At 31.4% G+C, this 26915-nt stretch overlaps 1 protein-coding gene across 5 annotated transcripts in view; it reads left to right on the top strand.

Moving 5' to 3' along the window:
- TMEM161B (transmembrane protein 161B) overlaps window positions 1–26915 on the top strand; it is a 63557-nt gene that overhangs the window by 31350 nt on the left and 5292 nt on the right. For 4 of the 5 annotated variants that reach the window (XM_039875021.1, XM_039875022.1, XM_039875024.1 and 1 more), the window contains 5 exons: window positions 6293–6449; window positions 20361–20512; window positions 21035–21095; window positions 21594–21734; window positions 24336–24449. In XM_039875021.1, coding sequence (XP_039730955.1) covers window positions 6293–6449; window positions 20361–20512; window positions 21035–21095; window positions 21594–21734; window positions 24336–24449 — 625 coding nt within the window. The remainder of the gene's footprint in view (window positions 1–6292; window positions 6450–20360; window positions 20513–21034; window positions 21096–21593; window positions 21735–24335; window positions 24450–26915) is intronic. The other variant, XM_039875025.1, reaches the window with a different exon arrangement.

Raw genomic sequence — 26915 nt, 5'->3', positions numbered from 1 at the left:
GCTCAGAATAACTTCATTTGAATTGAATTTTCTCTTTCTATTCGCCTAACTTGTAGGAAGCATTTTTCCCATTTTTCAGAAGAGACTGATTTACACAAATTCGTTACACAATTTCTCTTTATGCTGAGATCACAGTCAGTTTTCATTATATCAGATTCTAGAGATTTTGCTACTTATGCCAGTCTGTTTCTTTTGTAATGTGGCTTGCTTGCATAAATGCATTTGTACATTTGTATTGAATTACCTGTATATACAATAGTTATATTTTGTGCTTACATTTAATAGAAATGAAAGTGGTTTTAGAATAAGGAACTGGATTAGGAATCAGAAAACTTTACTCCAAGATTCACTTTTACCCATTGGATATCTGAATAAGTCATTCAGTTTTTTCTCTGTATGTCAATGCTTATAATTACATAATAACTAATTATTTTAAATTTATATGAAATTATTTGAATCCTAAAAGAGAAGGGCATCTATCTAAAGTGATATTATTTAAAACACTGGTTTTCAAAACAGTCTGTACATCAGAATCACTTCAGCAGCTCTTTAAAAAATAAAGAATCCTGTACCTACTGTTGGAAAATCAATAAATCTAAAGTGGGTTCTGCAAATTTGGATTTTTAAAAATGATTCAAGTGGTTCTGATTTTTGAGCAGATTCGAGAACTAATGGGTTTTACACAGTAAGTGAGGAGTTAAAATAACATGTTTAAAAAATATTTTGGTAGCATTATGTAAAGTGTCATGTAATTTGGCCCTTCTTTTTTTTATAAATGTATTTATTTAAACTAGTTTCAGATCTATAATGTTCATAAAATGATCCCCCCAATTGCTCCCTCCCTCCCCTGGCCTTCCACTTAGCCATCATATTAATGCTAACTGCATTCCCTCTGCCATGCTCCCCATCCCCGTGCCCAACTATCAGCTACTAATTTGTACTTCTTTAACCCTTCACCCCTTTTTCCCAGCCTCCCAATCCCCCTCTCCAAGTTGTCCACTGTGTTTGTGAGTCTGTTTTTGATTAGTTTATTCTTTTTGTTCCTTAGAAACTGCATATAAGTGAAATCATATGGTATTTATCTTTCTCTGTCTGACTTATTTTACTCAGCATAATAACCTCTAGGTCCATCCATGTCATTAGAAATGGTAGGATTTCATTTTTCTTTAATGGCAAAGTAATATTCCATTATGTATATGAACATAATTTCTTTATCCAGTCGTTTGTTGATGGGAATTTAGGTCGCTTCCATATCTTGGCTATTGTAAATTGTGCTGCCATGAACATAGGAGTGCATAGATCTTTACGAATTATTGTTTTGGGTTTTTTTGGATAAATACCCAGAAGTGCAATTGCTGGATCAAAAGGTATATCCATTTTTAACTTTTTGAGAAACCTCCATACTGTTTTCCATAGCGACTTTACCAATTTGCAATCCCACCAACAATGTATGAGGGTTCCCTTTTTTCTACATCCTCGCCAACACTTGCTGTTTTTTTGATTTTTTGATGATAGCCATTCTAACAGGTGTGAGATGATATCTCATTGTGGTTTTAATTTGCATTTCTCTGATGATTAGCAACCTTGAGCATCTTTTCATATATCTGTTAGCCATCTGTATTTCCTCTTTGGAGAAGTATCTGTTCAGGTCTACTGCCCATTTTTTAATTGGACTGTTTGTTTTTTTGCTGTTGAGTTGTATAAGTTCTTTATATATTTTGGATATTAACCCCTTATCAGATGTATCATCAGCGAATATCTTCTCCCAGTCGATTGTCTTTTTGTTTTGTTAATGGTTTCCTTTGCTGTACAAAAACTTTTTAGTTTAATGTAGTCCCATTTGTTTATTTTTTCTTTTTTTTCCCTTGCCCAAGGAGATACATCTGAAAAGAAATTCTTGTTAGTAATATCAGAGAGTTTACTGTCTATGTTTTCTTCTAGAAGTTTTGAGTCTTACATTTAAATCTTTAATCCATATTGAGTCTATTCTTGTATATGGCGTAAGAAGATGGTCCAGCTTCTTTTTTTAGCATGTATCTGTCCAATTTTCCCAACACCATTTATTGAAGAAACTCTCTTTACCCCATTGTATAATCTTACCTCCTTTGTCATATATTAAGTGAGAGTATAGGCATGGATTTGTTTCTGGGCTCTCTCTTCTGTTCCATTGATCAATGTATCTGTTTTTATGCCAGTACCATGCTGTTTTGATTACTGTAGCCTTGTAGTATTGTTTGATATCAGATTGTGTGATGCCTCCAACTTTGTTCTTCTTTCTCAAGATTGCCATGGCTATTTGGGGATTTTTAGGGCTTCATATAAATTTTAGGATTATTTGTTCTAGCTCTCCAAAAAATGCCATTGGTATTTTGATAGGGATTGCATTGCATCTATAGATTGTTTTGGCAAGTATGGCCATTTTAAAAATGTTGATTCTTCCTGCCCATGAACAGGTATATGCTTCCATTTATTTGTATCTTCTTCAATTTCTTTTTTCAATGACTTATAATTTTCCGAAAACAGGTCTTCTACCTTCTTGGTTAATTTGATTCCCAGGTATTTTATAGTTTTCAACGCAATTATAAATGGGATTGTTTTCTCAATTTCTCTTTCTGAAAGTTCATCATTGGTATATAAAAATACCACTGACTTCTGAATATTTATTTAGTATTCTGCTACTTTACTGAATTCATTGATCAGTTCTAACAGTTTTTTGCGGGGAACTTTAGGGTACTCTTACATATAGTATCATGTCATCGGCAGATAACGAGAATTTTAATTCTACCTTTTCAGTTCGGATGCCTTTTATTTCTCTTTCTTGCCTTATTGCTGTGGCTAAGACTTCCAATACAATGTTGAAGAGGAGTGGTGAAAGTGGGCATCCTTGTCTTGTATCTAATCTTAAGGAAAATGCTTTTAACTTTTCCACATTGAGTAGGATATTAGCTGTAGGTTTGTCATACATGACCTTTATTATGTTGAGGTATGTTCCCTCTATTCCCACTTTGCTGAGAGTTTTTATCATAAATGGATGCTGGATTTTGTCTAACGCTTTTTCTGCATCTCTTGATATGATCATATGGTTTTTATATTTTGATTTGTTAATGTGGTGTATCACATTAATTGATTTGTGGATATTGAACCAACCTTGCATCCCAGTAATAAATCCAACTTGATCATGGTGTACGATATTTTTAATGTATTGCTGAATTCGGTTTGCTAATATTTTGTTGGGGATTTTTGCATTGATGTTCATAAGAGATATCGGCCTATGTTTTTGTTATTTTGTAATGTTTTCGCCTGGTTTTGGAATCAAGGTAATGGTGGCCTCATAAAAGGAATTAGGGAGCCTTCCCTCTTCTTGAATTTTTTGGAATAGTTTGAGAAGAATAGGTGATAATTCTTTGAAAGTTTGGTAAAATTCGCCTATGCAGCCAACTGGTCCAGTACTTTTGTTTTTTGGGAGGTTTCTGATTACTGATTCTATTTTTTGGTGATAATTGGTCAGTTCAGATTTTTGTTTCTTCTTGAATCAGTCTTGGGAAATTATATGTTTCTAGGAATGTGTCCATTTCTTCTGGGTTGTCCAATTTGTTGGCGTAGTATTTTCTTATGATCTATTGTATTTCTATGGAGTCTATGGTTATTTCTCTTCTTTCATTTCTGATTTTATTTATTTGAGTCCTCTCTCTTTTTTCCTTGATGAGTCTGGCTAAGGATTTGTCAATTTTGTTTATCCTTTCAAAGAACCAGCTTTTAGTTTCATTAATCTTTTGTATTGTTTTTCTAGACTCTTTGATTTATTTCCACTCTGATCTTTATTCTTTTCTTTTATTCATTTTGGGCTTTGTTTGCCGTTCTTTTTCTAGTTCTTTTAATTATAAGATTAGATTGTTTATTTGAGCTTTTTCTTGTTTCTTTTTAAGGTTCTAGGACACCCTTTCCACATATACACAGAAAATATTTGTAGATGTAGAATCAACTTTCAAGTATACTGAAGCCACTATGAATCACAAAGTAATATATATGAGATGCTAGATGACTCTAGTAAGGTTTTTCTGGATGGTGTGATTTAACTGAAATAGGGTCGACCCCAAAGCAGCAAAATATACATTCTTTTTAATGATATCAGACAATTTAAGTCAATTTAAGTCAATTGTCTGATATCATTAAGACTATTAAGACTGATTATTTCAAATTTTTTTCTTTTTTACTTTTTCATGCAAAATTTAAAACATTTAAAAGCACTTTTTGATTAGTTGTTACATTCGTTTTACTATCCTATATGTGCTTAACTTGGATAAAATGTTCACAGACATCTATAAAACAAAGAATATATGTACATTTCCCATGATTGCTAGTAGATTTTTTACTAATGTTTATTGAATAGTTCTCATCTAATCAACTTTAATAAGAACTTAAAATTCCATATGTATCAGATAGTGTTATAAGTGCTTTACTTGTGTTAACTCATCCTCACAATTCTATAAGATATATAACTATTATCAAGTTTTTAGGGGTTTTTTTTAAAACTCATTAGATAGAGGAGTTAAATAACTTGACCAGGGTTATACAACGAATGAGTTAGCAATAGTCAATGAGAACTAGGCTATTTTATTGAATTTAAAAACTTGAAATTTGGGGTAATCTGGCTTCAGCACAAAGTTTATTCCATGTTTTGTTTCAATTATATAATTTTGAGAACTAATTGCAAATGATACTGGTTTAACAACTGGCCACATAACATCAAGAGCATTTCAGTTCATCAGAATAACAGAAAGCTATTTTATTAATTTTATAATGACGTATTTATTTGTGAATGCCTGTTGTGTATGCGTTTAAGTCAAAGTGGAGTTTTCTGCCTAAACTACTGGACTTGGTAAACTCTTAACTTTTCTTTTGATTCTAATAGTCTGTGAAAAGGAAGATACATAATTATATTATTGAATACAAAAAGAATAATATAATGCTTGGATTGAACATGCATAATTTGAATGCATATATTATTGATATCTGAATATCTTAAAATGATATCTCAGTTTGTATTAACTATTTTAAGAACCTCTTAACATAACATTTGAATGTCTCTTTGCTGTTTGCTATTAAGTTCCCTAGAAGAAGCTTGTGTGAGTATGGGCAGGCATGGAGAATTTTAGAGAAGAGAGGTAACTGAAGGGTGGGAATCCTGCAACCACTTTAGGGTAAATTTTTCATACTGATGTTCAGAAGCTATTAGGTCAATTACCAAAAAGTTAAATAACTTGAAACAAATTAAGAATGTTAAATTAACTTGAAGCAAATAAATTTAACCAATCACAAAAGGATTTAGAATTTTTGCTATTACCTCATAGAGATTAAGTTTGGTTAGTTTGTTTTGATATTTTAAATGTCTTTCTTTGAGTGGTATTTTAAAAATACTTTTTCTAAAAATGCGTGGCTTTAAAGTGTACTCAGGTATTACATTTTACAACTAAAATTTTTCCAAAGCAACATAGATCTTTTTATTATATGCCAGAGAGAACATAGAAATTGATGTTTATGTACTTGATTTATTTCCACATTTTTAGGAGGCCTTCTACAAAATGATGTTAATATTTTGGACTACATTCTGGCAGAAGTAAACTAGAATATCTGAGATGAAAAGGGAGATGGAATCATATTTATTTTCAGAGAATACTAATTTTAATGTAAACCCTTTAAGGATGAAATAATTTGTTGAAAAGGTGTGGTTTTATAGAAAAATTGACAAACATTTCATCAGCTTTTCTTACAGGACCAGAAGAAGGAATAAAATGTATACTTATTTATTATTTTAATCTGCAGTAACTCAAAATTACTAACCCTCCAGTAGTGTAGTTTATAACTGTAACATAAAGTTTAGCTTCTTCACAGAAATGAATATGAGTAAGTCTGTAGTAGTCTACCATAAGTTGTATTCTAAAGTATCAAAGCTCAGATTCTTAAAAACTTGATTTATAATTTTCATTAAAAATAGCTAATCAGCTAAGAAAATACCAACTCATTTTGCAATCATATTTTTAAGAACAGTTTAAATAATTTTTGGTAATCATTTCAGGTTTATTTTAATTATTTAAGGGGTATTAAAATTTAGTTTTGGATGCCAACATTCTTGATCTATTTCCTGCATTTTTAGATTCTCATATTTGTAATTCTTATGTTGCAGATCACCACATAAAATAAAGTCTAGCACGTTTAGAGTTAATTATAGATAAACCTTTCTTAGCTGTTTATGAAAGTAAAACCTTTTTTTTTTTTAACCTTTCTTTTTCAGCATTGCATTACTTTCCAGAATACCAGTGGCTGGTGGATTTTACAGTGGCTGCTACAGTTGTGTATCTAGTAACTGAAGTCTACTACAATTTGATGAAGCCCACACAGGAAATGAATATCAGCTTAGTCTGGTGCCTGCTTGTTTTGTCTTTTGCAATGTATCCTTCAAAACATCATTAACATTATTTTATGATTTTGTTTTTTCAGCTAACACCATTAGCTCTCATTTGTGATTTTTAAGATTTTAGATCATTAGAGAATTTTTCTTTGTTGAAATCCTCTTTATTTAATTGAAAAAAAATTTCAAAGTAGAGGTAAATAGTTTAAAAACTGAAATACAGAGAAAGATGCCAATTCCCTGCTTTGCCTTTTCCAAGTCTCATGTCACAGGAGCCACTTTTACCTCTTTTAGGATTTTCTTCCATATGTTTAAATTTCATGTAATAATGGTATTTCTTTAATTGTATATATTAGTCACCTTTCTTCCTTTTTCTTCCCTTCTATTCTTTCAGAAAAGTAAGGAGACAACTTTTTTTTTTTATTAAAAAAGTAAGTTGGTTTTAGTTGTGCCTATGAAAATGTTTATAGCTAAGATTTATAGTGTCCTTTTACCTTCCTTGAACAATTTTTTATTCTTGTGTTTTAGAAGCTAAGCTCTTCCACAGATTTCTAAACCTCAGTAGTTCAGATATATCATTTGTATTTTTTTTTTCCCCCATGAAAATATCCTCCTAGAGCCCTCAGTTCTCTAAACTTCCTACATAGCTATCAACCCTGGGATTTTCTTCACTGTCTTCCTATGAATTCTCTGTGCCTCTTTTTGGATCACATCATCTCCTTCCTTGGTTTTGTCTTCTTTTATCAGAATGCATTCTTCTATGGTGTCCTTAGAGCAGTACTATTTTCTTGAAATCTTGCATGCCTGAAATTATCTTTATTTCCCCCCATACTCACTGGATAGTTTGGCTAGGCACAAATTGTAAGAAAGAAATAATTTTTCCTCAGGGATTTGAAAACTCTTGAAAAATTGGATGCCCTCTTTCTCTTGACATATGCCGCCCTTCCCACTGCCCCCGCCTCCTTATACACACCCTCTATGTAGAAGCTTTTTCTCTTTATCCTTTTGGTATTCTGAAGTTTCATCATTAATTGTGTTAAGTTCTAGGTTTAACTTTTAAATCTAGAAATTCATTTTCTGTACTAATGGGCAATATTTTTTCTTCTTATTTTTATTAAAATTAAATATTCTTTTCTCTATTACCTCTCCTGAGGCAACTTCCCCCAGCTTCTTTCTGTATAATGTTTACATCTATATTTCCATATGTATACAAGACCACTGTTGAATTTCAGTTTTAGGCTTTAATTATTGTCATTTCACTGTGGAAATGAGGCCATACATAGCACATCTGCCCAGGTTGTCACCAAACACTGATCATTTTATTCAGCTCATCTTCCAAGTATAGTAATGTCATTTTAAAGAATTTTCAGTGTTTATGCTATGACTATGTAAACACTATTTACAGATGAAAACTTGTCTTAGTTTTTTATTTGCATTGTTTTCTTTGTCCATTTTATTCAGCCTCCAAGTCTTTTGAGTATATAAATCTCTCAGAATGTTCAGAAGCATCAAGTAGTATGTCAATTTCATCATCTTGGAGACAGTTCTCTGGAACCCTAGTCTGAATTGGTTAACCTTCCCAACTGATGCATAGCTATCTCCCTGGAAGAACCAGTCACTTCTCAAGTATTCTTTTTGCATTTCTTGAATTGGCACTCTTGTTTCTTGCATTGAATGTCTGCCTCTTACTTGGTTTACTTTCTCATTTTGGTGGAACATTATCCCCAGTATTATCTTCAGAAACGTTGCATGGGAAGTATATTTTTTTTGTGACCTTGCGGTTTTTGTGACCTGAAAGTATTTTTTATCTACCTGATTGATTAACCCTTTGAGAATGTAATTACAGTTTTGAAATCATTCTCTTAAAAACTTTGAAGGCATTATCTTATTTTGAAGTTCCATTCTTGCTCGTTAAGAATTCCACTTGCCATTCTAATTTCTGATTCTTTTTGCATGTCCTATATTTTTCCTTTGTTGAATCTTTCCCATCTTAAGTCACCTAGTGTGTTAATATTTATTGTGATATGCCTTGTCAAGGATTTGTTTTCATCCATTATGCTGGGACTTCGCCAGTCTGGATATTTACGGTCTTGACTTCCGGAAATTTTATTAAATTGCTTTGTTTGTGATTTCCTTTTCTCCATTTTCTCTGTTTCTATAAAGCTTAGTGTTCAGGTAGCAAATCTCCTAGACTGATTCCCTAAGACTGTCATAATCTTTCTCTCATATAGATGTTTATGTTTATATTTTTGTATTTTTTAATTTTCAAAGAGATTCTCTCAGCCTTCCCAATCCTTTAGTTATTTTTGTTTTTAATTTCTGCTATAGTTTTTAATTTTTAAGAGCTCTTTTTCTGTCTCTTCCTCTCTTACACACACACCTTTATGGAATCCTTTTTTTATTTTTTTGGATTACATTATCTTGTGTCTATTTGTGATTCTGAGTTTCTGAAGTTTTCCTTTCTGCCAAATATTGTTTTACTCTGAGTTGATTTTGCTTGGTTTGGTAGCTGTCTTTCATGTTAAAGACTGTTCTTAGATCTGGTGATATTCGCCTGTTCATATTTGAGTGTGAGGCACTAAAAGGCTGAATTGAAGCCTGGCGCACATGGTAAGACAGGTTGCTGAATCACTGGATAGGCTAGGGATCATCTTTTCTATCCTCTCCAAAGCATAAATCATCAGACTTCTTTGAGGTGGGGAGAGTTTTAACTGGTTACTTTTTAAAGTACTTATTTTTAGTAGTGCCTTTTTCCTAATACCTCCCATCACTGCTAACAAACATTCACACTTTTATCCAATGTAGAGAATTACGTGGTATCTGACCAGTTCCTTATTCTTTCTGGGAGTTCTGGAATAAAATCAGATTGTATCTGGGCTTTCCACTTGAGCTTCCTTATTCTATTAGTCATCTACCACTTATCTGCCTGCTTTCTAGCTTTTAAAATTTAACTGCTTTTCCTCTATTTTCATTCATTGTATTTATTTACTTAAAAACAAATTCCTTTACCGTCATTTTGGTATGGATTCGGGAGAGGCCAAAAGTAAGCTGAAGTGCTCAATCTGTTTTTATTCACAGGTTTTATATTGTCTTTTTGGTAAGATTCTGTTTTTTGTCTTTTTCAGAAACTCAGTGAGATGTTCGATTTCTTTGAATGATTTTAACTTATCTCCCTTTTCCCATTTATTTTATACTATATTCTTGATTTTTCTCTTAATGTTTTTAACCTTTCTGTTGAAATTTTTGTATCAACTGTTCATTTTTAATTTTTAAGACTTTTTTTTTAATGTTCCATTTTGATGGCATTCTTGTGTCATGGGTATATAATATCTTTTTATTTTTAAAGATATTAATATCCTTTAAGTTTAATTTAAAACTTGCATTGTTTGATTCCCCTTCCCCCCTTTTTGCTTTAATCACTGTTAACGTTAAAAACAAGGTTCTCAAGTGTCTTCTGATTTTTGAGTATCTGTTTATATTCAAGAAGGAAGACTGAAAAAAATGGAAATTTTGTACGAGTGGCTGGAACTTATTGATTGGTGGGCTTTTTCATGAATGGTGAGTGGAAACCTGCCAGCATTCGTGGAGGAACTTGTAAATATCAGTGTCTGCAGGTTTTTGACCTTTCATTTTCTCCAGAGAAGAATTGTTCATTTTCTCATCTGTGGTGTATTAAGTGTGACAGCCAGTGTTGTGGGAGCTGATTGGGAAAGAAGGTTCCGAGACTCAGCATTCAGTATGCAGGCGTTAATTTAAATGCATGTCTAAGTCCTATTCTTCCCCCACCCCCACCCCCACCCTCCCTTGTTTTTAGCTCTTCATTGTTGCCCTTAGATTTGCCTGATACTCCCAAGCCCAATCTTCTCTGGTTTAACACTAATTCTTCTGAGTTCTGCTACAGTTGGGGAAGGGCCATCACCTAAACTATATAATTAGGTAAGACAGAAGATCTGGCAAGTCTAATTACTACTAATGCAAACATTCAGTCAGTCATTCTGTTTTCATCCATTCTGCAGCCCTGCCTTGAGGGTATCTGTTGTCTCAAATTCCTTACTTCCAGTGCATATTATGAATTAATTGTCGTCTTACTAGGTTTCTCCCCTTGTAGCCCCAGTGTAGCAGAGAAAGCTGAAATCTAAATCAGTTATTGCTTGTCCATCTACTTACTGTTTTCCAAATTTTGTTGAAGTCTCGTTTTCTATTGTCATCTCTTTTCCTATTCTTTATTTTTTGAAGGTTTTTACTTTCCTTCCTATATGGTTTATTAGTCAGATTTTAGGAGTTAGCAGAGTAAATGCATGTCTTACATCTTTTATATTTGTCCAGAGACTGCTAAACTGGTTTTAAAGCTATAAGTGATGATGATTGGACATTCATCATCACTGTGCTATCTCTCTATGGACTCTTTTGAATTGACTTAGGTATAATTTAGACCAAAAGAACCAGAACAAAGCCTTAAGAGTCAACATCTTCACAAAGTGTATATTGTATGGGGCAGAAATAGTGATTATGTGTGTCAGTTGAGAAACATCCCCAGATATCCATTGTTGTACTAATTTCAAGAGCAAGTTAAATTCAAGCATTTAAAATATTAATGTTTAATTCTATAGTTTTAAATATATGAAAAATATCATTTAGTCAGAATAAAGACCCATCTCTAGACATCAAGTCATATGAAATACACTAAAATTATTTTTACTTGATAATTAGCACTAGCCACTTATATGTTGTGGTACTTTTTCATGTTCTCTGAAATATTGTTTATTATGGAATATTCTTTTTGCTTCATTTCTTCATGATTTATAGATGTATTAAAATAGTATGGTATTTATGAATACTCACATTCTCAATACCCAGGTTTATTTAATGTATATACAACCTTTAATACCAGAAAAATTAAAAAAAATACTTTTTAATAGCTACTCCATTTATTGTTTGTTTGAATAAATTTCATCTTTCATTTCACTCAGTAATGCCTCATAATGTGAGAGCAAAGGTCCCACACAGTCTTTAGCACTGAACTAGGTCTGCTTAGTTTTAAGTAGTACGCTTGTGAAAGGCACCAAACAATAGCATCTCTGCGGGAATCTAGTAGCTGGCTCTCTCTCCATCCCAGAGAAGACAGAAAGTGCTGATGGACTTTATTTTAGAATCTTAGCTATTTCCTGCCAACTTTGACCCTCTACAAAGGGGTTGGGAGGAACAAGGAAAGTAGAATCATGTCTATTCTTGGGTATGTGATTTTCCTTCGAACTTGTACATGTGAGAAAATGACCTACTGCCTTCAATGTCATGCAGGAAACCAGAATTAAATGCCAAATATCCAGATTAACACCAAGGAGGAGTCTGTTTATAGTCTTATCTTAGTTGTAACATATCTGGTATGCCTTTCATACCCTATGAACAGAGTATAGCTGCAGTGACCTCTGTCTGGCTTCTCTTTATTTTCTTATTGTATGTGCCTACTTATTAGTCAAACACATGTCTCCATTGATTACATAGGACAATAGCTCCACTTAATTGCAGAGTCACACATACATCAGTTGATTCAGAGATTCTCTGCAGTTGTTATTGATGAAATGTCCTTTGTTAAAGTGGTCCCCAAATTAGACACATATAACTTAAATAATTGGTTCACTTAAAAGTAAAGAAGAAAATATTTTATTTCCGTGTTTTCCCCCCATCAATTTTGTTTGACATACTTATGTAGGAAAAGAATTATAATTTTTACAGAGTCTTGAAAGTTTTAAAAGCGTGAGAAAGAGTTTTTAAAGTGTGTGACACTAAAATCTTGAATATTGGAACATAAAACAGCCATCTCATGTCATCAGCTCTGCTTTCTGCGTCAGCTGAGTTGTACATGCATCTCAGCCATCACACCTGCTTCCAATCTTACTCCTAAACCCAAACTAATACTCTCTTATCTATTTGACCAAGTCTTTGTGTTCCAATTCCATTTATGCCAAGTTTAATGGTATGAGTACGATAAAGGGTAAAGAAAGCCTTACAATGAGGATGGGGCGGTTGTAGTAGTAATTGCCTTTTTTTTTTTGGTATGATGGTCCATGAAATCATCAAGTCATTGGAGAAATGATATCTCCTGATATTATAATATGAAGCATTTTTTTTTCATTAGGAGAAAAGGATAAGTGAACGGGGTAAAAGTGGTGCTTGAAAAACAACAAATCCTTTGGTGGAAGTAAAACTTTAAAAAATTAACATACTCTACAATCAGTTTTATTTTTTTTTAGAAAAAGAACCTATTCTTATGAATAAGCTGTATCATAGAGTAATATTGAGTCAATTACATGAATTTGAGTGAGAAGAAAGCCATTCTACAAAGTGATAAAGCTGCTCAGTAGTCCTATTATATTTGGTTAAAGGACTGGAACATTAGTCACATTTCCATAGCGCTTGTAGTTTACAATGTGGATGGTTTCAGGTACAAAACCCTATTATGTATGTTTTTAAGACTGTGTTTTAAAATTTTAATTCGCCTTGGTCTCCAGACAAGCAAATATTATACAAAACAAAAAGCCGTGAGTGATTTAAATTGAAATAAATTCTAAGGTTTTCTGTGTTAAATATTCAGTTCCATATGTAGATTTGTAAATTAAAGTCTATAACTTAAATACTGTATTTGCTGTTAGAAATAGACAACTACAGCAAACTAGTGCAACTTGTCACCTTTTCTAATTTCTTAAAATATTCTAAATTACTGTACTCTTACTTTACAAAAATATTCTGCTTTAGATTAATAAGGAAAATAAAACACTAAACCCTGTAATGAACTGCATAATATGTCAGGTCTCCTAGTGAGAAAGAAACAGAGTCAAAGCTGTTGACTCTGAGCCGAGGTGCTTGTTTTGTCTTAAAAATTTTACATAGCATGTGTCAAAGCTTGTTCCTTTTATAAACTTTTAGATATCTTCTGTGACATTATTGCTGCCAAATTATTCACCTTTCAAGTCAGAAACCTAGCATTATATAGGGAACTTAACTTGGGAAATAGGATTATATTTCTGTTTATTAATTTATAATTAAGTATAACTTTTTTTGTTTAAGCTTGGAAGTGGTCATTTTTCTTTTGAGGCTACCCTTTTGTTGTTTTGCTTTATTTTAATCCAAGAGGTTGGTTAATAGTTGTTTGCTTGCCTGCTTGCTTTTATTTTTAAATAAAGTCTGTGTTTTATGCTTTTAAAAATCTTTGGCTGTTACTTCCTTCCATAGTCTGGGTAGTTGAGGCTGGCTGGCTATAAACTTTGTGGGGTGGGTTTCACATGTGTATAAATAGTTTTTTATCTATAGCTGAGAGAATTTTAAGTTCTGTTTTTGTTTTTGTTTTTTTAACTAAGATATATGAATTAAACTTTCATCTTGAAGAAAATTTAAAAAATATTTCAGTTAAAAATTATCTTTTTTTTTGACATTGGAAGACAAGATCAGATTATTTTTAAAAGGATTCAATTTACTGGGTCATAAGAATTAATGTGTTTTATTGTTAGTTTCAGCATACATACGACACCGTAGCAGGTTCTTGGTAGAGTTTCAGGTTCTTTTGCAGTGAGAAAGCACAGCATAATGCATTTTGGGCATTTTGGGCATTTTGGTTGCCTTTTCTTATGGAAAAATAAATGTGGGAGGTTTAACCATTTGAATTGAAAAAAACATTTTTTATTGTTAGTTGGAAGCAAAAACAAGAACATAATCTTTAACAAAGTAGAAGAACTTAATTTACATTAAAAGTACTTAATCATAAATTTTGTGAAATTTTGAGAAACTTCGGAAAACCTCTGTTTATTTCTTAGGATACTATTCATTAGATTTGTATATTGGCAACAAAATATTTCTTGGAATATGATCTCATTCTATTTTTTTCTCAAAAAAGCATTGATAAAATATCTTCAAATAGTTTTTAAATGTTAGAGTATAGGAGACATTTTTGAATATAAGAGTTAGGTTTTTAAAGCAATGTAAATACAAACTAAGTTGGAACATATTAGTGCCTTGATAAGTATATTTTATTTAACTTGTTATCCTAGGTCTGAGATGTTTGCCATTTTAGAACTAAAAATTCAGCCTGTTGATCATTTGAAAGCTTTTATCTCAAGCTTGAAGATAAGTATATCAGTTCTCCCTATATACAATATAATAATATATAAATATGTCTTACTGAGTAAATCTTTCAACCTATCCATGATTTTTCTTTCCTATTGTAATTTTTATATCTGTGTCTATAAATTATGGCCAAATTCCAATTACAAAAACTGTTGATATTAAAATAAAACTTTAAAAAAATTAGCCATGTAGCAGGAAAAAATTTATCCTACCCCTAACATTGGGTTGAGATTTTGTAATATAAAGCAAAATAAGTTAGCACTTAAAGTAGGTGGTCCATTTAGCTAGGACTGAGGGGTTAACAAGGGAAAAAAATTATTAAAAGAAAATGACTACTTGCATCAGTAGTTTTGCATATGAAGTATGACTATTACTATAATCTTTATGAGTCTTAACTTACAGAATTATCCATGAAAATAATAGCAGGATAAAGGTAGGGGGACTAGTTTACCCCTGGTTAGGGTACTTGACCATTATTTTCACTAAGTCATAAATAAATAAATGTCATGATTTTACCTAGTAAGGGTTTTTTGTTATACATATCTGTAAATAATAGAAGGCTTATTTTGGTATAATGTTGATTTACATTAACAGATTGTATTTATGTATAGAAGGGGAAAATATCTAATTTACTTGAAAATTGTGGACAATTTATGAAGAAAGAACAGATTTAAAGGAAATAATTTAGAAAAATTTTATTTTGAAAACTCTAGTATTTTAGGCATAGTTTCTCTATGTGAATAAATTGTTAATAAGCATATTTATGGGATTAGAGGATAAAAGGATTTTGTTTATTCCAAACAATTTGTTGTAGAAATATTAGAGAAATTTAATAAGTAGCTCAATAAGAAATTTTATTACTGTCTTACCTAGTACAGAAAGAAGGTCTCTATAAGTGATCTCAAAATAAGGTTATTACAATTGTCAGCGAGGAACTCCAAACAGAATAGGATACCATAAGTGTGGTTAGTTCTTTCTCTCAGGAAGCCAGATTTATATTCTGATATTTCTGATGCTAACAAAAGTCTGTCTTAGGAGATTTTTGTTTAGTCTACTACCATGTACTACTATTTGAGCTTATTATATATAAATGGAAAAAAATACATGTTGCTCTAAAAGTTTGGTAGAACAACAGTTGAGTTTTGAGTTGAAACATGATGATGATTGTACGAAATAGAGTCCCAAAATAGACTTGAATTGGTTCAGCAAATCTATGCTTAACTCAACTTGACCAGGAACAAATTGGTAGGCACTGGGTATTGCTGGAAAATACCCAGTGCCTTTGTGGGGAGAATATAACTCTAGTTAGAAAAGCTGCCTGTTTACTTCTCTATAAAACAGACTAAATACTTGTTCTATTCTGGGTGTAATATCGGATCTTTGCCAGTGATGGACTAGATTATATTGAAATCTTAACATTTTGTAATAGTATTTAACAAGCATGGGAAACATTTCTAACAGGTGGTTTATTATTAATCATCATTAACATTCATTATATTTTAATTCATGGGATGTGGAAATAATAGTGCATGAGATTGAAAAGGTTAGTAAAACAAACATAAGTACTTTTATACTGCGAATTTGTAATTTAAGATCTGTTAAACTCCAGGGCGTAATGAACTTTTTTCTAGAGTGGTGGGTTCATTGTAGATCAAAACTATTAAAATCTAGATTGACTTTTCTAAAATGTTAGACAAAAAAGTACTAAAAGTGGTGTATGAAAAACTAAGTGTCCCCTAACCTATCCCCTTGCCACTTCTGATACTTTTTAGCTGTTTATTCTGGTTTTCAAAAATCTTCATATTTTTAAATACAGTGCTTATACCACTGATTCATCAATTATGGCGAGGATTTTTCTTTCTTAAGCTGCCATCCTTTGTGCCTCTCAGATTACATTTTTATGGAAAAGGCTAAAAGATTTAAACACAATTAAGAATTATATCCAAGTAAAATTAATAACTTTTTAAAATTGCATAGTTTTAAAAATAATTGTTTAGTAGACTAATATGTATATGGGAAGTTAGAAAGTTTAAACATAGTCTTAACTTTGTAGTTTTTCTTTGTTAATTGAACTACTAAATAAATCATAATGCAAATTTAAACTACAATGTTTTTATTTCCTTTTTAATTTGAAAACTATTCCAAGAATTTAGATTATGCAAAATGGTTTAGGTTAATGCTTTGTAACCTCTTTTTCTGCCTGCACACACAGCTGGCTCCTGTCATTACAATCCTTCATTAACTACAATATATTCTCACCTAGGTTAATGGGATTGATTTGCACTAATGGTGGAGCAGGTCCTGCCTTTATCGCCTTGCACTAGAGACAAGTAACTATCAGAATCCTATCCTGGATTCATAGTCTTCATACATTTTTTCCTTTGGAAATTGTGTAATTTTAAAATTGGAAAGTCTTTTTACATTAAAGCAGCTGTAGACTACTATTATTTGTCTTGGACACGAGGGCAAAAATGTAAAAACTCTGAAATTAATTATATTCTTATAAAAAAAGTGGTAGCTTGAACATGATTAAATTGTGGAAAAGTTTTAAAATATTCACATTCCATCTTAAAATGACATGGAAACTACATGTGCTTTGTTAAACCCCCATTAATAGTTTTGATTGAACTTGATATCCTATTAATTCGACAGTCCTATTTACGCTTAATATTACAAAATCATGCCAGCTTTTGCAGTGATGCAGTATACTCTTATTGCTTATAAATGACTTAGAAGTTATTTGGCAAAATAAGACAATTGACAAATATATTTAGGGAAAACTTATACAATAAAGTTCAGAATATTATTGAGGATTTATTTTTCTTGTTATAAAAATAATTTAGCCTCTCCTTTCCCTTAATGTTCAATATCATAGAAAAACTGACATCTATTATTATATGGATTAGCCTTTTTACTTCAGTAGAGTTTCAGATTTCCATATTGTGCCGTAACCAGAGTACTGCAGAGTTAAACTGAGCAAGATAACTTTGTGTTAAGGTGGTGAATATTTGATGGAGGTCATAATTGTAAACCAATGGCATTTTTTTATTAGTCTTATTTCTTACATTAAAGAAGTAATTTGTTCAAATACTTGACCATTTTATATATATGTGTATGTATATATATGTAACTTGAGTTATGAATATAAGAAGACATTAAGAGTGAAAGTAACATATCTAGTAAATGTATTCAGAAGGTGTATGCTGAAGCTCTATATATGTATTTCTAGATATATGTAGCCTAGAGCATATATTCTGTAATTATAGCAAATAGAAGACACGCAGAGGTATTTTTTATCAAAAACTTCAGAGGTTATATCTAGCTTTTCATTATCTGGTTTTGTCTTGTCTTAGAAGCAAATCAGGTACTTTTATAGAATGTAGCATTATAAGTAATATCATTATAATAGTCTATAAAGGAATATATTAAACAGTCAAAACTAATTCCTTGAACAGCAGATTTTAGAGAGTACCTCCAACTTACATGTAGATTGTATTCTAAAATGCTTGGAAATAAAATAATCTTTTTTTACAGAAATAAATGACCCCCCTCCTCCTGCCAAGATTAGCCCATGAAAGTTCATTTGGTCTGTAGTATACAAGACCATAATTTTTGCAAGGAACATAATAATACTGCTAATAAGTAATTAGGAAAACAAATTTGAGAAAGTATCTTGAATCATAGTATTTGAGCAAAATAAGAGAGATTTTTGTGAAAGGGAGCTTATTTAGCTAGAGTAGAATTAACAGATGAGAACAGTGAAAAGCAAGAAAGGGATGATACTGAAAAATGAGATGCTTGACTAAAGGAAGTTAATAAAGATACTTGCCATCACACACTGTTCTGGGGGCCTGGTTGCCCCAGGAATAGGTTGGTAAAGATGAGCTATTTCTATGCGCTGTATTTTTTTTTTTTTTTTTGACATTTTAAAGGGGAAACTATTCATAATAAGCCTTAGGAAAACAAAGCCTTAGCCTTTATAAAACCCAGAAAATCCTTTAAATTTATAACTATGGGTGGTAAATAACTTGTATTTGTTATTACCAACAATAAAAACAGCTTTTAGTCTAAAACCTTTTGTATATTGTTTTCTACTTAGAGTATATTATCCCAGGGAAACTTTTGATATCATACTTTAAAAGGTCTATTTACCATTAAGGTATAGAATTAGCACTATTTCAGCTCACCTAAACTATTGTGTAAAACATTTCTATGGCAAAATTTATTCATCAGTTGTTTGAGTACCTACTATGTGCCAGGCATTTCCTGGTCCTCTAACTACAGTGAACAAAAGACGAATCCTTGATACCATGGAGTTTATAGTATTGCAGAGGTGTATTCCATTTTTAAGTTCCATTTGAAAGATGCCAAAAAGTCATCTATCTTTATTACCTTCAAGTTGGCTAACTTAGGGCAGATGCCTGTAGCTAGAGCCACCAGGACAATACATTTATATCCAGTATCCTAGTTAATATCCTAATAATAAAAAATGAGTAATAACATTATTAACCCCTTTTAAATAGGGCGACAAAAGACAGCTTTTTTTTTAAGGAGTATGGATGAGAGTCCTTATCCTTGACCAACCATTCCTGAATAAGAATTCCTCTGATTGTTAGAACGTTTGAACTATTTACTTCTGTCATGGCAGCTCTATTTTTAAAAGGTTTCATGTGTGACTGCTAAACTGCCATGTAACTTAGCTGTGATATACAGTTTTGTAGAGATAGTATAATAAGTTATTAAGTGAACAGACCCTGAATTCAGACTGCCTAGATTTAAATTCTAATGGCCTCAATTCTAGCTGTGTGATCTTGGGCAAGTTACTTAACTTCTCTGTGCCACAGTTTTTTAAAATCTATAAAGTAATGATAATAGCTGGCTAATGTGAGACTGAAATGAGTTAATTGGTAATGCGTAGTACTTGGCAAGTACTAAATGACAGCTGTTATTATTTTTCATGCTTGCTATATAGTTTATGTAAAAGTTGCTTTCCTAGATTTGTTTTTGCCGAGAACCCTATTTTGTTTGGTGGATTTATGTTTTCAAGGAGAACAATTCAATACAGTGGAAATCTGGGTTCTAGTTTAGATCATCCACTGATTTGCTCTTGATTTGATCAGTTTGTGAGGAGTTCGGCTAAAATTATGTTTAATGTTTTCATATAAAATTAAAATATTTTAATTTTTAATAGATCAGCATGTCAAACCTTTGACTTTTTTTGTACTCAACTGGAACTTATTTCTCTACAGGTTTTTGTTTAATCATACCGTGAAACGGTGATCCCAGATACTTAGTTTTTATACCACAGTTTACCAGTGGCTATTAGTAATTCTCAAGTTTTGAGTTGTTGAATGATTTACAGATGATTCTTATTATTCATGTGCATTTGTATTTAATTCTAAATATAAACTACCTGACAGACATGCCCAACAAAAGATAGTTCCCTAATATAACCTCCACCTTGGCTTTTCATGTCACCAAGAACCTATTTTATAAAATTATTTTAATGACCTTCTAATAAAATTTGAGTCAGAAAAACTAGAAATACATTCATTTCTAATTACAGCTTAATGAGGGTATGTGCATTTTTCATTAATTATAAATATTATAAACTTCACTTAGATTTGCTTCATTTTTATGTCCTATGTCCTGGAAGACTTTAGATTTTCATGAGTTTTTCACTTTCTTCCAATGGCTACCTTGTAGATAAACATGTTGTAGAATCAAAATAAATGTAGTTAGATTTTATTGGAGTTCAATTCCTGTAAAGATGGTTGTGTTTAACTCCCATAAAGTTATTTGTGGTTTTTTTCCTGAACTTTTCCTTCTGCAGCAAAGTTCTATTTTCATTAACTACACACTATTTTAAAGTAAAAGATGGTGGTGAAAGATCAGTCTGTGTTACCTTTGGATTTTTTTTCTTCGTGAAAGCAATGGCAGTCTTGATTGTAACAGAAAATTATCTGGAATTTGGACTTGAAACAGGTAATAATTTCATACAACTATAAAAATCAGTTTTCCTTTATCTAGTGTTAATATTTTTGACTTCAATATTTAAGTAAGTTTTATATCTGATAAGTTTTTAAAATTAGGTTTGAAGCGCATGTTCTGTAATGTTCTAAATAATTATCCTTTATTATTAAGATCCTCCTTTTTTCTTTTAGATGTTTTTTTGTTAACTTTTTCCAGAAATATTGCTCCCTCTCTATTTTTCCTTACAGTTAAAGAAATTTCTGTAATGCTAAAGTTTACTCACATAGATAAAAATGCAAATCTTAATGCAAATTTTATGCACACTCATGGAATATACAAATATCAAAGGAGTGTTTTCAAAGACTATTCCTGCTAATAACCAAATTTTATTGCATTATGGCATACTAATTAGCACATGAAAGAGCTAAACTAGTCACTTCAAAATTTAAGATGCTCTGTTTTCCAGCGTTTTATTTCCAAAGATAGATCCTGTATTTTACTCCTGTGATAAGAGTAATTTTTTTTCCCCTACAGGGTTTACAAATTTTTCAGACAGTGCGATGCAGTTTCTTGAAAAGCAAGGTTTAGAATCTCAGTAAGTTTTTTTTTTAATATTAAGCATGATTTAAATTTAAATTTTTTTCTATTTTTAGTAAAATAGCATTTGTTATTAAGTAGTTCTTTATTTTTAATCAGTGAAAAGAGTTTTTTTTCCAAGTAGAACTGTCATTTTTAGAAATATTCTTACTCGTAATTTTTACATTTGTATATAGAATTCTTTCATAGAATTCTTGCTTGGATTTAATTTAGTTCCTCTGCCACCAGAGATTAAAATTAAATTTATATCTGAGTGATATATCAAATTCTGTGTTAATATGTAAGTTGGATTGTTAGAAATGTGGCTAAAGAATGCCTGGTTTACTGTACAGTTCACCAAAACCCATTATAGGTAATTGAATAAGAACAGTCAGTTTGTAGACATTTACGTTGTACTATTGTTATTGCGGTTTTTAAAGTAATTGATTAGAAGAAAGGAAATTCCTATAAAGTTAACTCTAAAAATTTATCAGCTTTTTAAAAATTTTATTTTTAGGAGTCCTGTTTCAAAACTTACTTTCAAATTTTTCCTGGCTATTTTCTGTTCACTCATTGGGGCTTTTTTGACATTTCCTGGATTACGGCTGGCTCAAATGCATCTGGATGCCCTGAATTTGGCAACAGAAAAAATTACACAGTAAGCGGAAAATGTACATAAGCACATGCAGATAAATATATGTTTTCCATCTTAATGAAGGTATATTATTGTAATGAAATCATAAATTGTTGTGTTGAAAATTAATGAATAATCGTTTAATGTCACACTACTTTCTCTTTGCACTATAAGCAAGTTTCTTTTATTCACTTAAAATTTTAAGTCCTGTGTTCAAAAAATACAACATCAATTACAAAATCGTTTTACTTGTTAAAATGGAAAAATCAATATTTTAGTTCTTTTTAACTCAGGTGAATTTTATGATATTGTAATCTCTACACTGAACTAAGCATCTATATAAATTTCCTTAAAGCAGAACATCTTAATTAAAATATTTTATTTAAATTTTATATAAATTTATTTAAATTGATACTTTTATTGAAAATATTTTAAAATTTTTTTGAGAGTGAAATCTGTATACAGCAGATATATTTGTAAGACTCATTAAAATATACATTGTTTTATTTGGGGATTGCTAATACCGTATAATATCAAATATAGATTACTTTTAACTATTAAATTTTTAGTTTTCAAATAGAAAAAAGTATATATATATACATATAGTTCAAAGCCCATTTACTATATTCTTTGTGGTCATCACAGATATTTTTCTGTTGCCGTAGACACCTTGGTAGAATATCTCCAACTCATATCTAGACTCAAATTCCCATCTCATCTTTTTGTTTTGCAGTTAAGCTCAAGTTGAGAATAGTCCTTTTTGATACATGTATTTATAGTCATTAAGTTTCTCTTAGTGATTTCTGTTCTTTAAAACGCCATACCTTAATGATACCGATTCTCTAATCTTACGTTCTTATCTCTCTTACCTAAGTCATTTTCCTTTATTTTAATTTTGACTGTCTTATTTTTTCCTTACCTCCATTTTTTTTTTTACATATGCTTTATGTGTGTATTTACTTATTCTCACCTCCCAGTACACTCCATCCCTCTTTTTCTCCTCTTACTCAGCATGCTCGTGGCTACATTTTGCCTCCCTCCTACCATCTTCTCTAATGGCTTCCTTTAAAACAAAACCTGTTTCTCACTCCTCCTCTCTACACACACTTCAGTCCTTTAACCCCAGTGTTATGATTTAAATAAGCTGAAAGGGTGAGTGGAGGGGAGCCCTGCACCAGCTACTGAAACCGCTGTGGGCTGCTCCTCAATACTAGAGTGTTCCCTAGCAACACTGCGTATCTAATACTGCTGCTTTCTTCCTTGTACCCGATGGTTTACCCAGCCTATGAAATGAAAGAATTACTTTATAAAAACATTTAAAACATTTAGTGGTGGTTTGGGGTGGGGTAGAGCCACATTTTAGTGTCCTCTTCGTAAAACTTGGCTATTTTAAGGTTTTTCCCCTTGGGGATTTTGAGTTTTATTTTATTGTATTGTATTTTGTTGTATTTTACAGTATTTTATTTTACTGTAGCTCCCATTGTGTTGTTGCACTCTGCCTTGATATAGGGGTATGGGCAAGCTGGTTCTCTTGTGGGAGTAGCATGACTGTCACAAAGAGCAGCATTCTGTGGCCAGGCACTAATATTTACTTTAATGCCAGAACTTAGAACCACAGTTCCACCTATCCCTGTCAGGTGTTCATGGTTTCTTGACCCAGCCTCTTGTTTCCTCACATAGATTACTATCATTTGCATTGAAATGATATTTTAAGGGTGGTGTGTGTTTAAAACCCTTCATCATGGTTGATAATGAAAGTACTTGGTAATAAAATAACCTGAAGAATTTGTCTTTTTTCTAAAATAAGAAAAATCACTACTAGTCATACGTCTCTGTAGGGTACAAACTTGGGACAAGAGTTAACGATGTTATAGCTCATACCTAAAACCTTTTGCTATATTAGGTATATTGCTTTGTTAGGAGTAATGTAAATTTCCTTGGTTTGTAAAGGGTAGGAAAATTAATTTCCAGTATGTTTATATTCAAGAAGATACAAAAATATGTGAACCACTTATGATTTTAGCAATGTAATTAAAACAATATATATGATCATTATATATTGGAAGGTTCCTGAGTTATAAGTTGTTGCAATAGGTTCCACTTGCTACACACCTCCTAGGATAATGGACCTTGCTAATTACTGTCTCTTATTTATAAATAATGAGGCATTTTGTTTCAGCTACAAGAAAAAGTATCAAAAGATAACTCCTGTATACTGAGAATCCATTGGATTGATTGACTGTGAAAAGTTAGAGAATCGTTTAAGTACCTGTGTGTTAAATCAGGGAGATACAGGACATTGTTAAAGAACACTAGAATTGAATTGAACAGATTTAAAGTTTAGTGCTAGATCTGCCTCTAACCTGAAATATTGCTATGAGCAAGTCGTTTAACCTTCCTGGATCTAAATGTTCTCATCTGAAAAATTAAGATAATGAAGTATTTTTTCAAGGGGTCAAATCAGTGTTAAGTGATAATGAAAATATAAAATAATGATACAGTAGTACCTTAAATATAGAATAACTGAAAATAAGTTTTCATATTTGTTTTGTAGTCCCAAGTTTATGTAGTTTATTAGTGTATTTTGTTTCTGGATTTTTATGTTTATTTCTTACATACTTTCAGAACATTACTTCATATCAACTTCTTGGCACCTTTATTTATGGTTCTGCTCTGGGTAAAACCAATCACCAAAGACTACATTATGAACCCACCATTGGGTAAAGAAAGTGTCCCATTGTAAGTATGGGTATTTGAGGGCTAATTTTTGTTTCATTATGTAATCTGAACTGTTTCCAAAATGTTATATAGTGTATATAAGTTTTTCAAGGAGAATATCAGGACACTGTATTTTTAAAATATTAATAAAAGTGCTAAAAGATGTGTCATAAAATTGAAGCTTCAGGTCATCATTTAATCTTCTGTGATCTTCATTAATAAATGTGAATGATTATTACCCTGCATTAATATTATCTTATACACTTGCAAGTTTCTCACTTACTGAACAGTTGTTAGCTGTTATCTGACATTTTTCTACTGTCATTGTACCTATTTTTAAGATACTTTGTGCATTTTTTATTTTTTAATTGTGAAAATTATGGAGGAATAAATAAGTATAAATGGAAAGTCACATATGAAGCCCCTATAATAGTTATTAACATCTCCCATATTTGCTTCATCCTGTTTTTGTTTTGTATTTGGATGTAGTTTTTCAAATAAATTAGAGGCATAACATTTTCACTCCTAATTACTTTAGTATGCAATTCTAAAAAATGACATTTTCCTACATAGCAATATTATACACCTATCAAAATTAAAAAATAATGCCTTAACATTATTATCTAATATTAGATCATATTTCCCTGTTAAGCAACTATATTTTAACAAAAGAAGATGGTAAGGAAACATAGAAACAATTTTTTAAAAGGCATTAATAACTATATGTTAAGTCATTAGCCTTGTGGAACTATGTTAGAGTAATAGAAAAATTCAGACAGCTGGTTTAAACCCCATTTCTGATCTTCACTAAAACTGTCACTTGAAGAAAATTATTTAACTTTCCTGAGCCTCTGTTTCCCCATCTGGAAAATGAAGATAATAGTATCTACTTCACCAAGTTATCATTGGAATTAAATGAAAGAACATATGTAATGTAACCAGCTGGAAGTAAGTGCTTAATAAATGTTCCTTTCACTGCTTTGCCTTATCAAATTTTAAATAGAAAACCTGACTAGTCATTGACTCCACAGTATAAAATACATAGTTTTACATTATATTTTTCTTTTAGATTCTGATACAAATTTGTCTTGGAGTATATAATCAGTGATGACCATGACTTTTTTTTTTTTTTTTGAGTTAGTCTTATCGAACTAGGGAAGTATTTATAGAAGTTGTAATATTTTTTCTCCACACAAGTATGCTTTAATGTTAATTTTAACTTGACAGATTCACTAAATGTTTAAAAGTATATCCTAAGGATCTTAGAGTTATAGACAAAATCTCAGAGAAACTTCTAACTCATGTCTTTGATATTGAAAGCATTCCCAGTCCTTCTATGAAGCTTTGTCATAGCAGTTGGATTTTATGCTCCTATAATTATGTTCTCTGACTTTATATTTGCCTTAGTTTAATTAGAAAAACAAGGTAACCCAGTATTTATGATGTATTCATCATACATCAGTTATTATGTATCAGGTATTGATACTTTACATTTTTTATATGTTCTTATAGTAATTCTGTTTGTGATTACAGTTCTCATTTTATAGATGAAATAACGGACTCAGAAATTAAATGATTTGGCTAAGGTTATTCAGTCAGATTTGGAATATATAAAGCATTTGGTAGTTATACCAATATTCATTTCTCATTTTCAGCTTTACTAAACTTTGTGCAGATTAGTAGCAATTAGTACAAATTCCTACACTTAAAGGAAATGGGATAAGGAATTCTTTCACTTGGGTATATATTAAATTATAGGAAAATTTTTATTGTGTATGAAGACCTAGAACCCTCTTCCTATAGCTTTGTTTCCTTTGTCCTATCTCCATTTTTGACCTGTTTCATAAGCAATTCCAACACAATTACAGCCTTGTCTCTGCTTCACCTTAGTCTTTGTCAGACCATTACGTTGTGATTTTTATTTTTTGTTTAAAATTCGAAGTATATGTGGTAAATTGAGAAAGAATGTTGCCCTAATCAAAGAGAATGAGCTGAAGGAGGAAACGAGTGGCATTCTTCATATGTAACATGGACTAAATGGTTATAGTGCAGTTTCAACCCAGAAATATATTTTAATCCATCCATGTGTTCTGATTTAGCATCAAAATAATAAAATGTGGGTAAACAGAGTCAGTGTGTACTCATGACCTCATAAGAAGAAAACCAAAGGAAAACATATATGGTGAAACCTAGAATGGCTTCAGGACTTTGGAGAAATGTCTTCTGCCTATTCTGTACCTATGCATTTTATCCCAGCTCAGCCTTCCTGAGATATCCCATCAAATCAATTTCAAGATATTTATAAAGTTAGTTAAATAATCTGAATAAGAAGGTACAGTTTAATGACTATTATTCTAAATCCTGAACTGCTCAAAATTGAGCAATATTTTTTGATACACTGCTTTATTCCATTGCCTCCATTCCTATTATCTGGCACCCTCACAACCTATGGAATAGCTGTCTTCAAGATGCTACCAGTCAGGCCTC

This window comes from Pteropus medius, unplaced genomic scaffold (genome assembly GCF_902729225.1).
Source record: "Pteropus medius unplaced genomic scaffold, Ma_sr-lr_union100, whole genome shotgun sequence".
Taxonomy (NCBI): Eukaryota; Metazoa; Chordata; class Mammalia; order Chiroptera; family Pteropodidae; genus Pteropus; species Pteropus medius.
The sequence above is the reverse complement of the archived record's forward strand: the minus strand, read 5'-3'. Positions and strand labels throughout refer to the sequence as shown.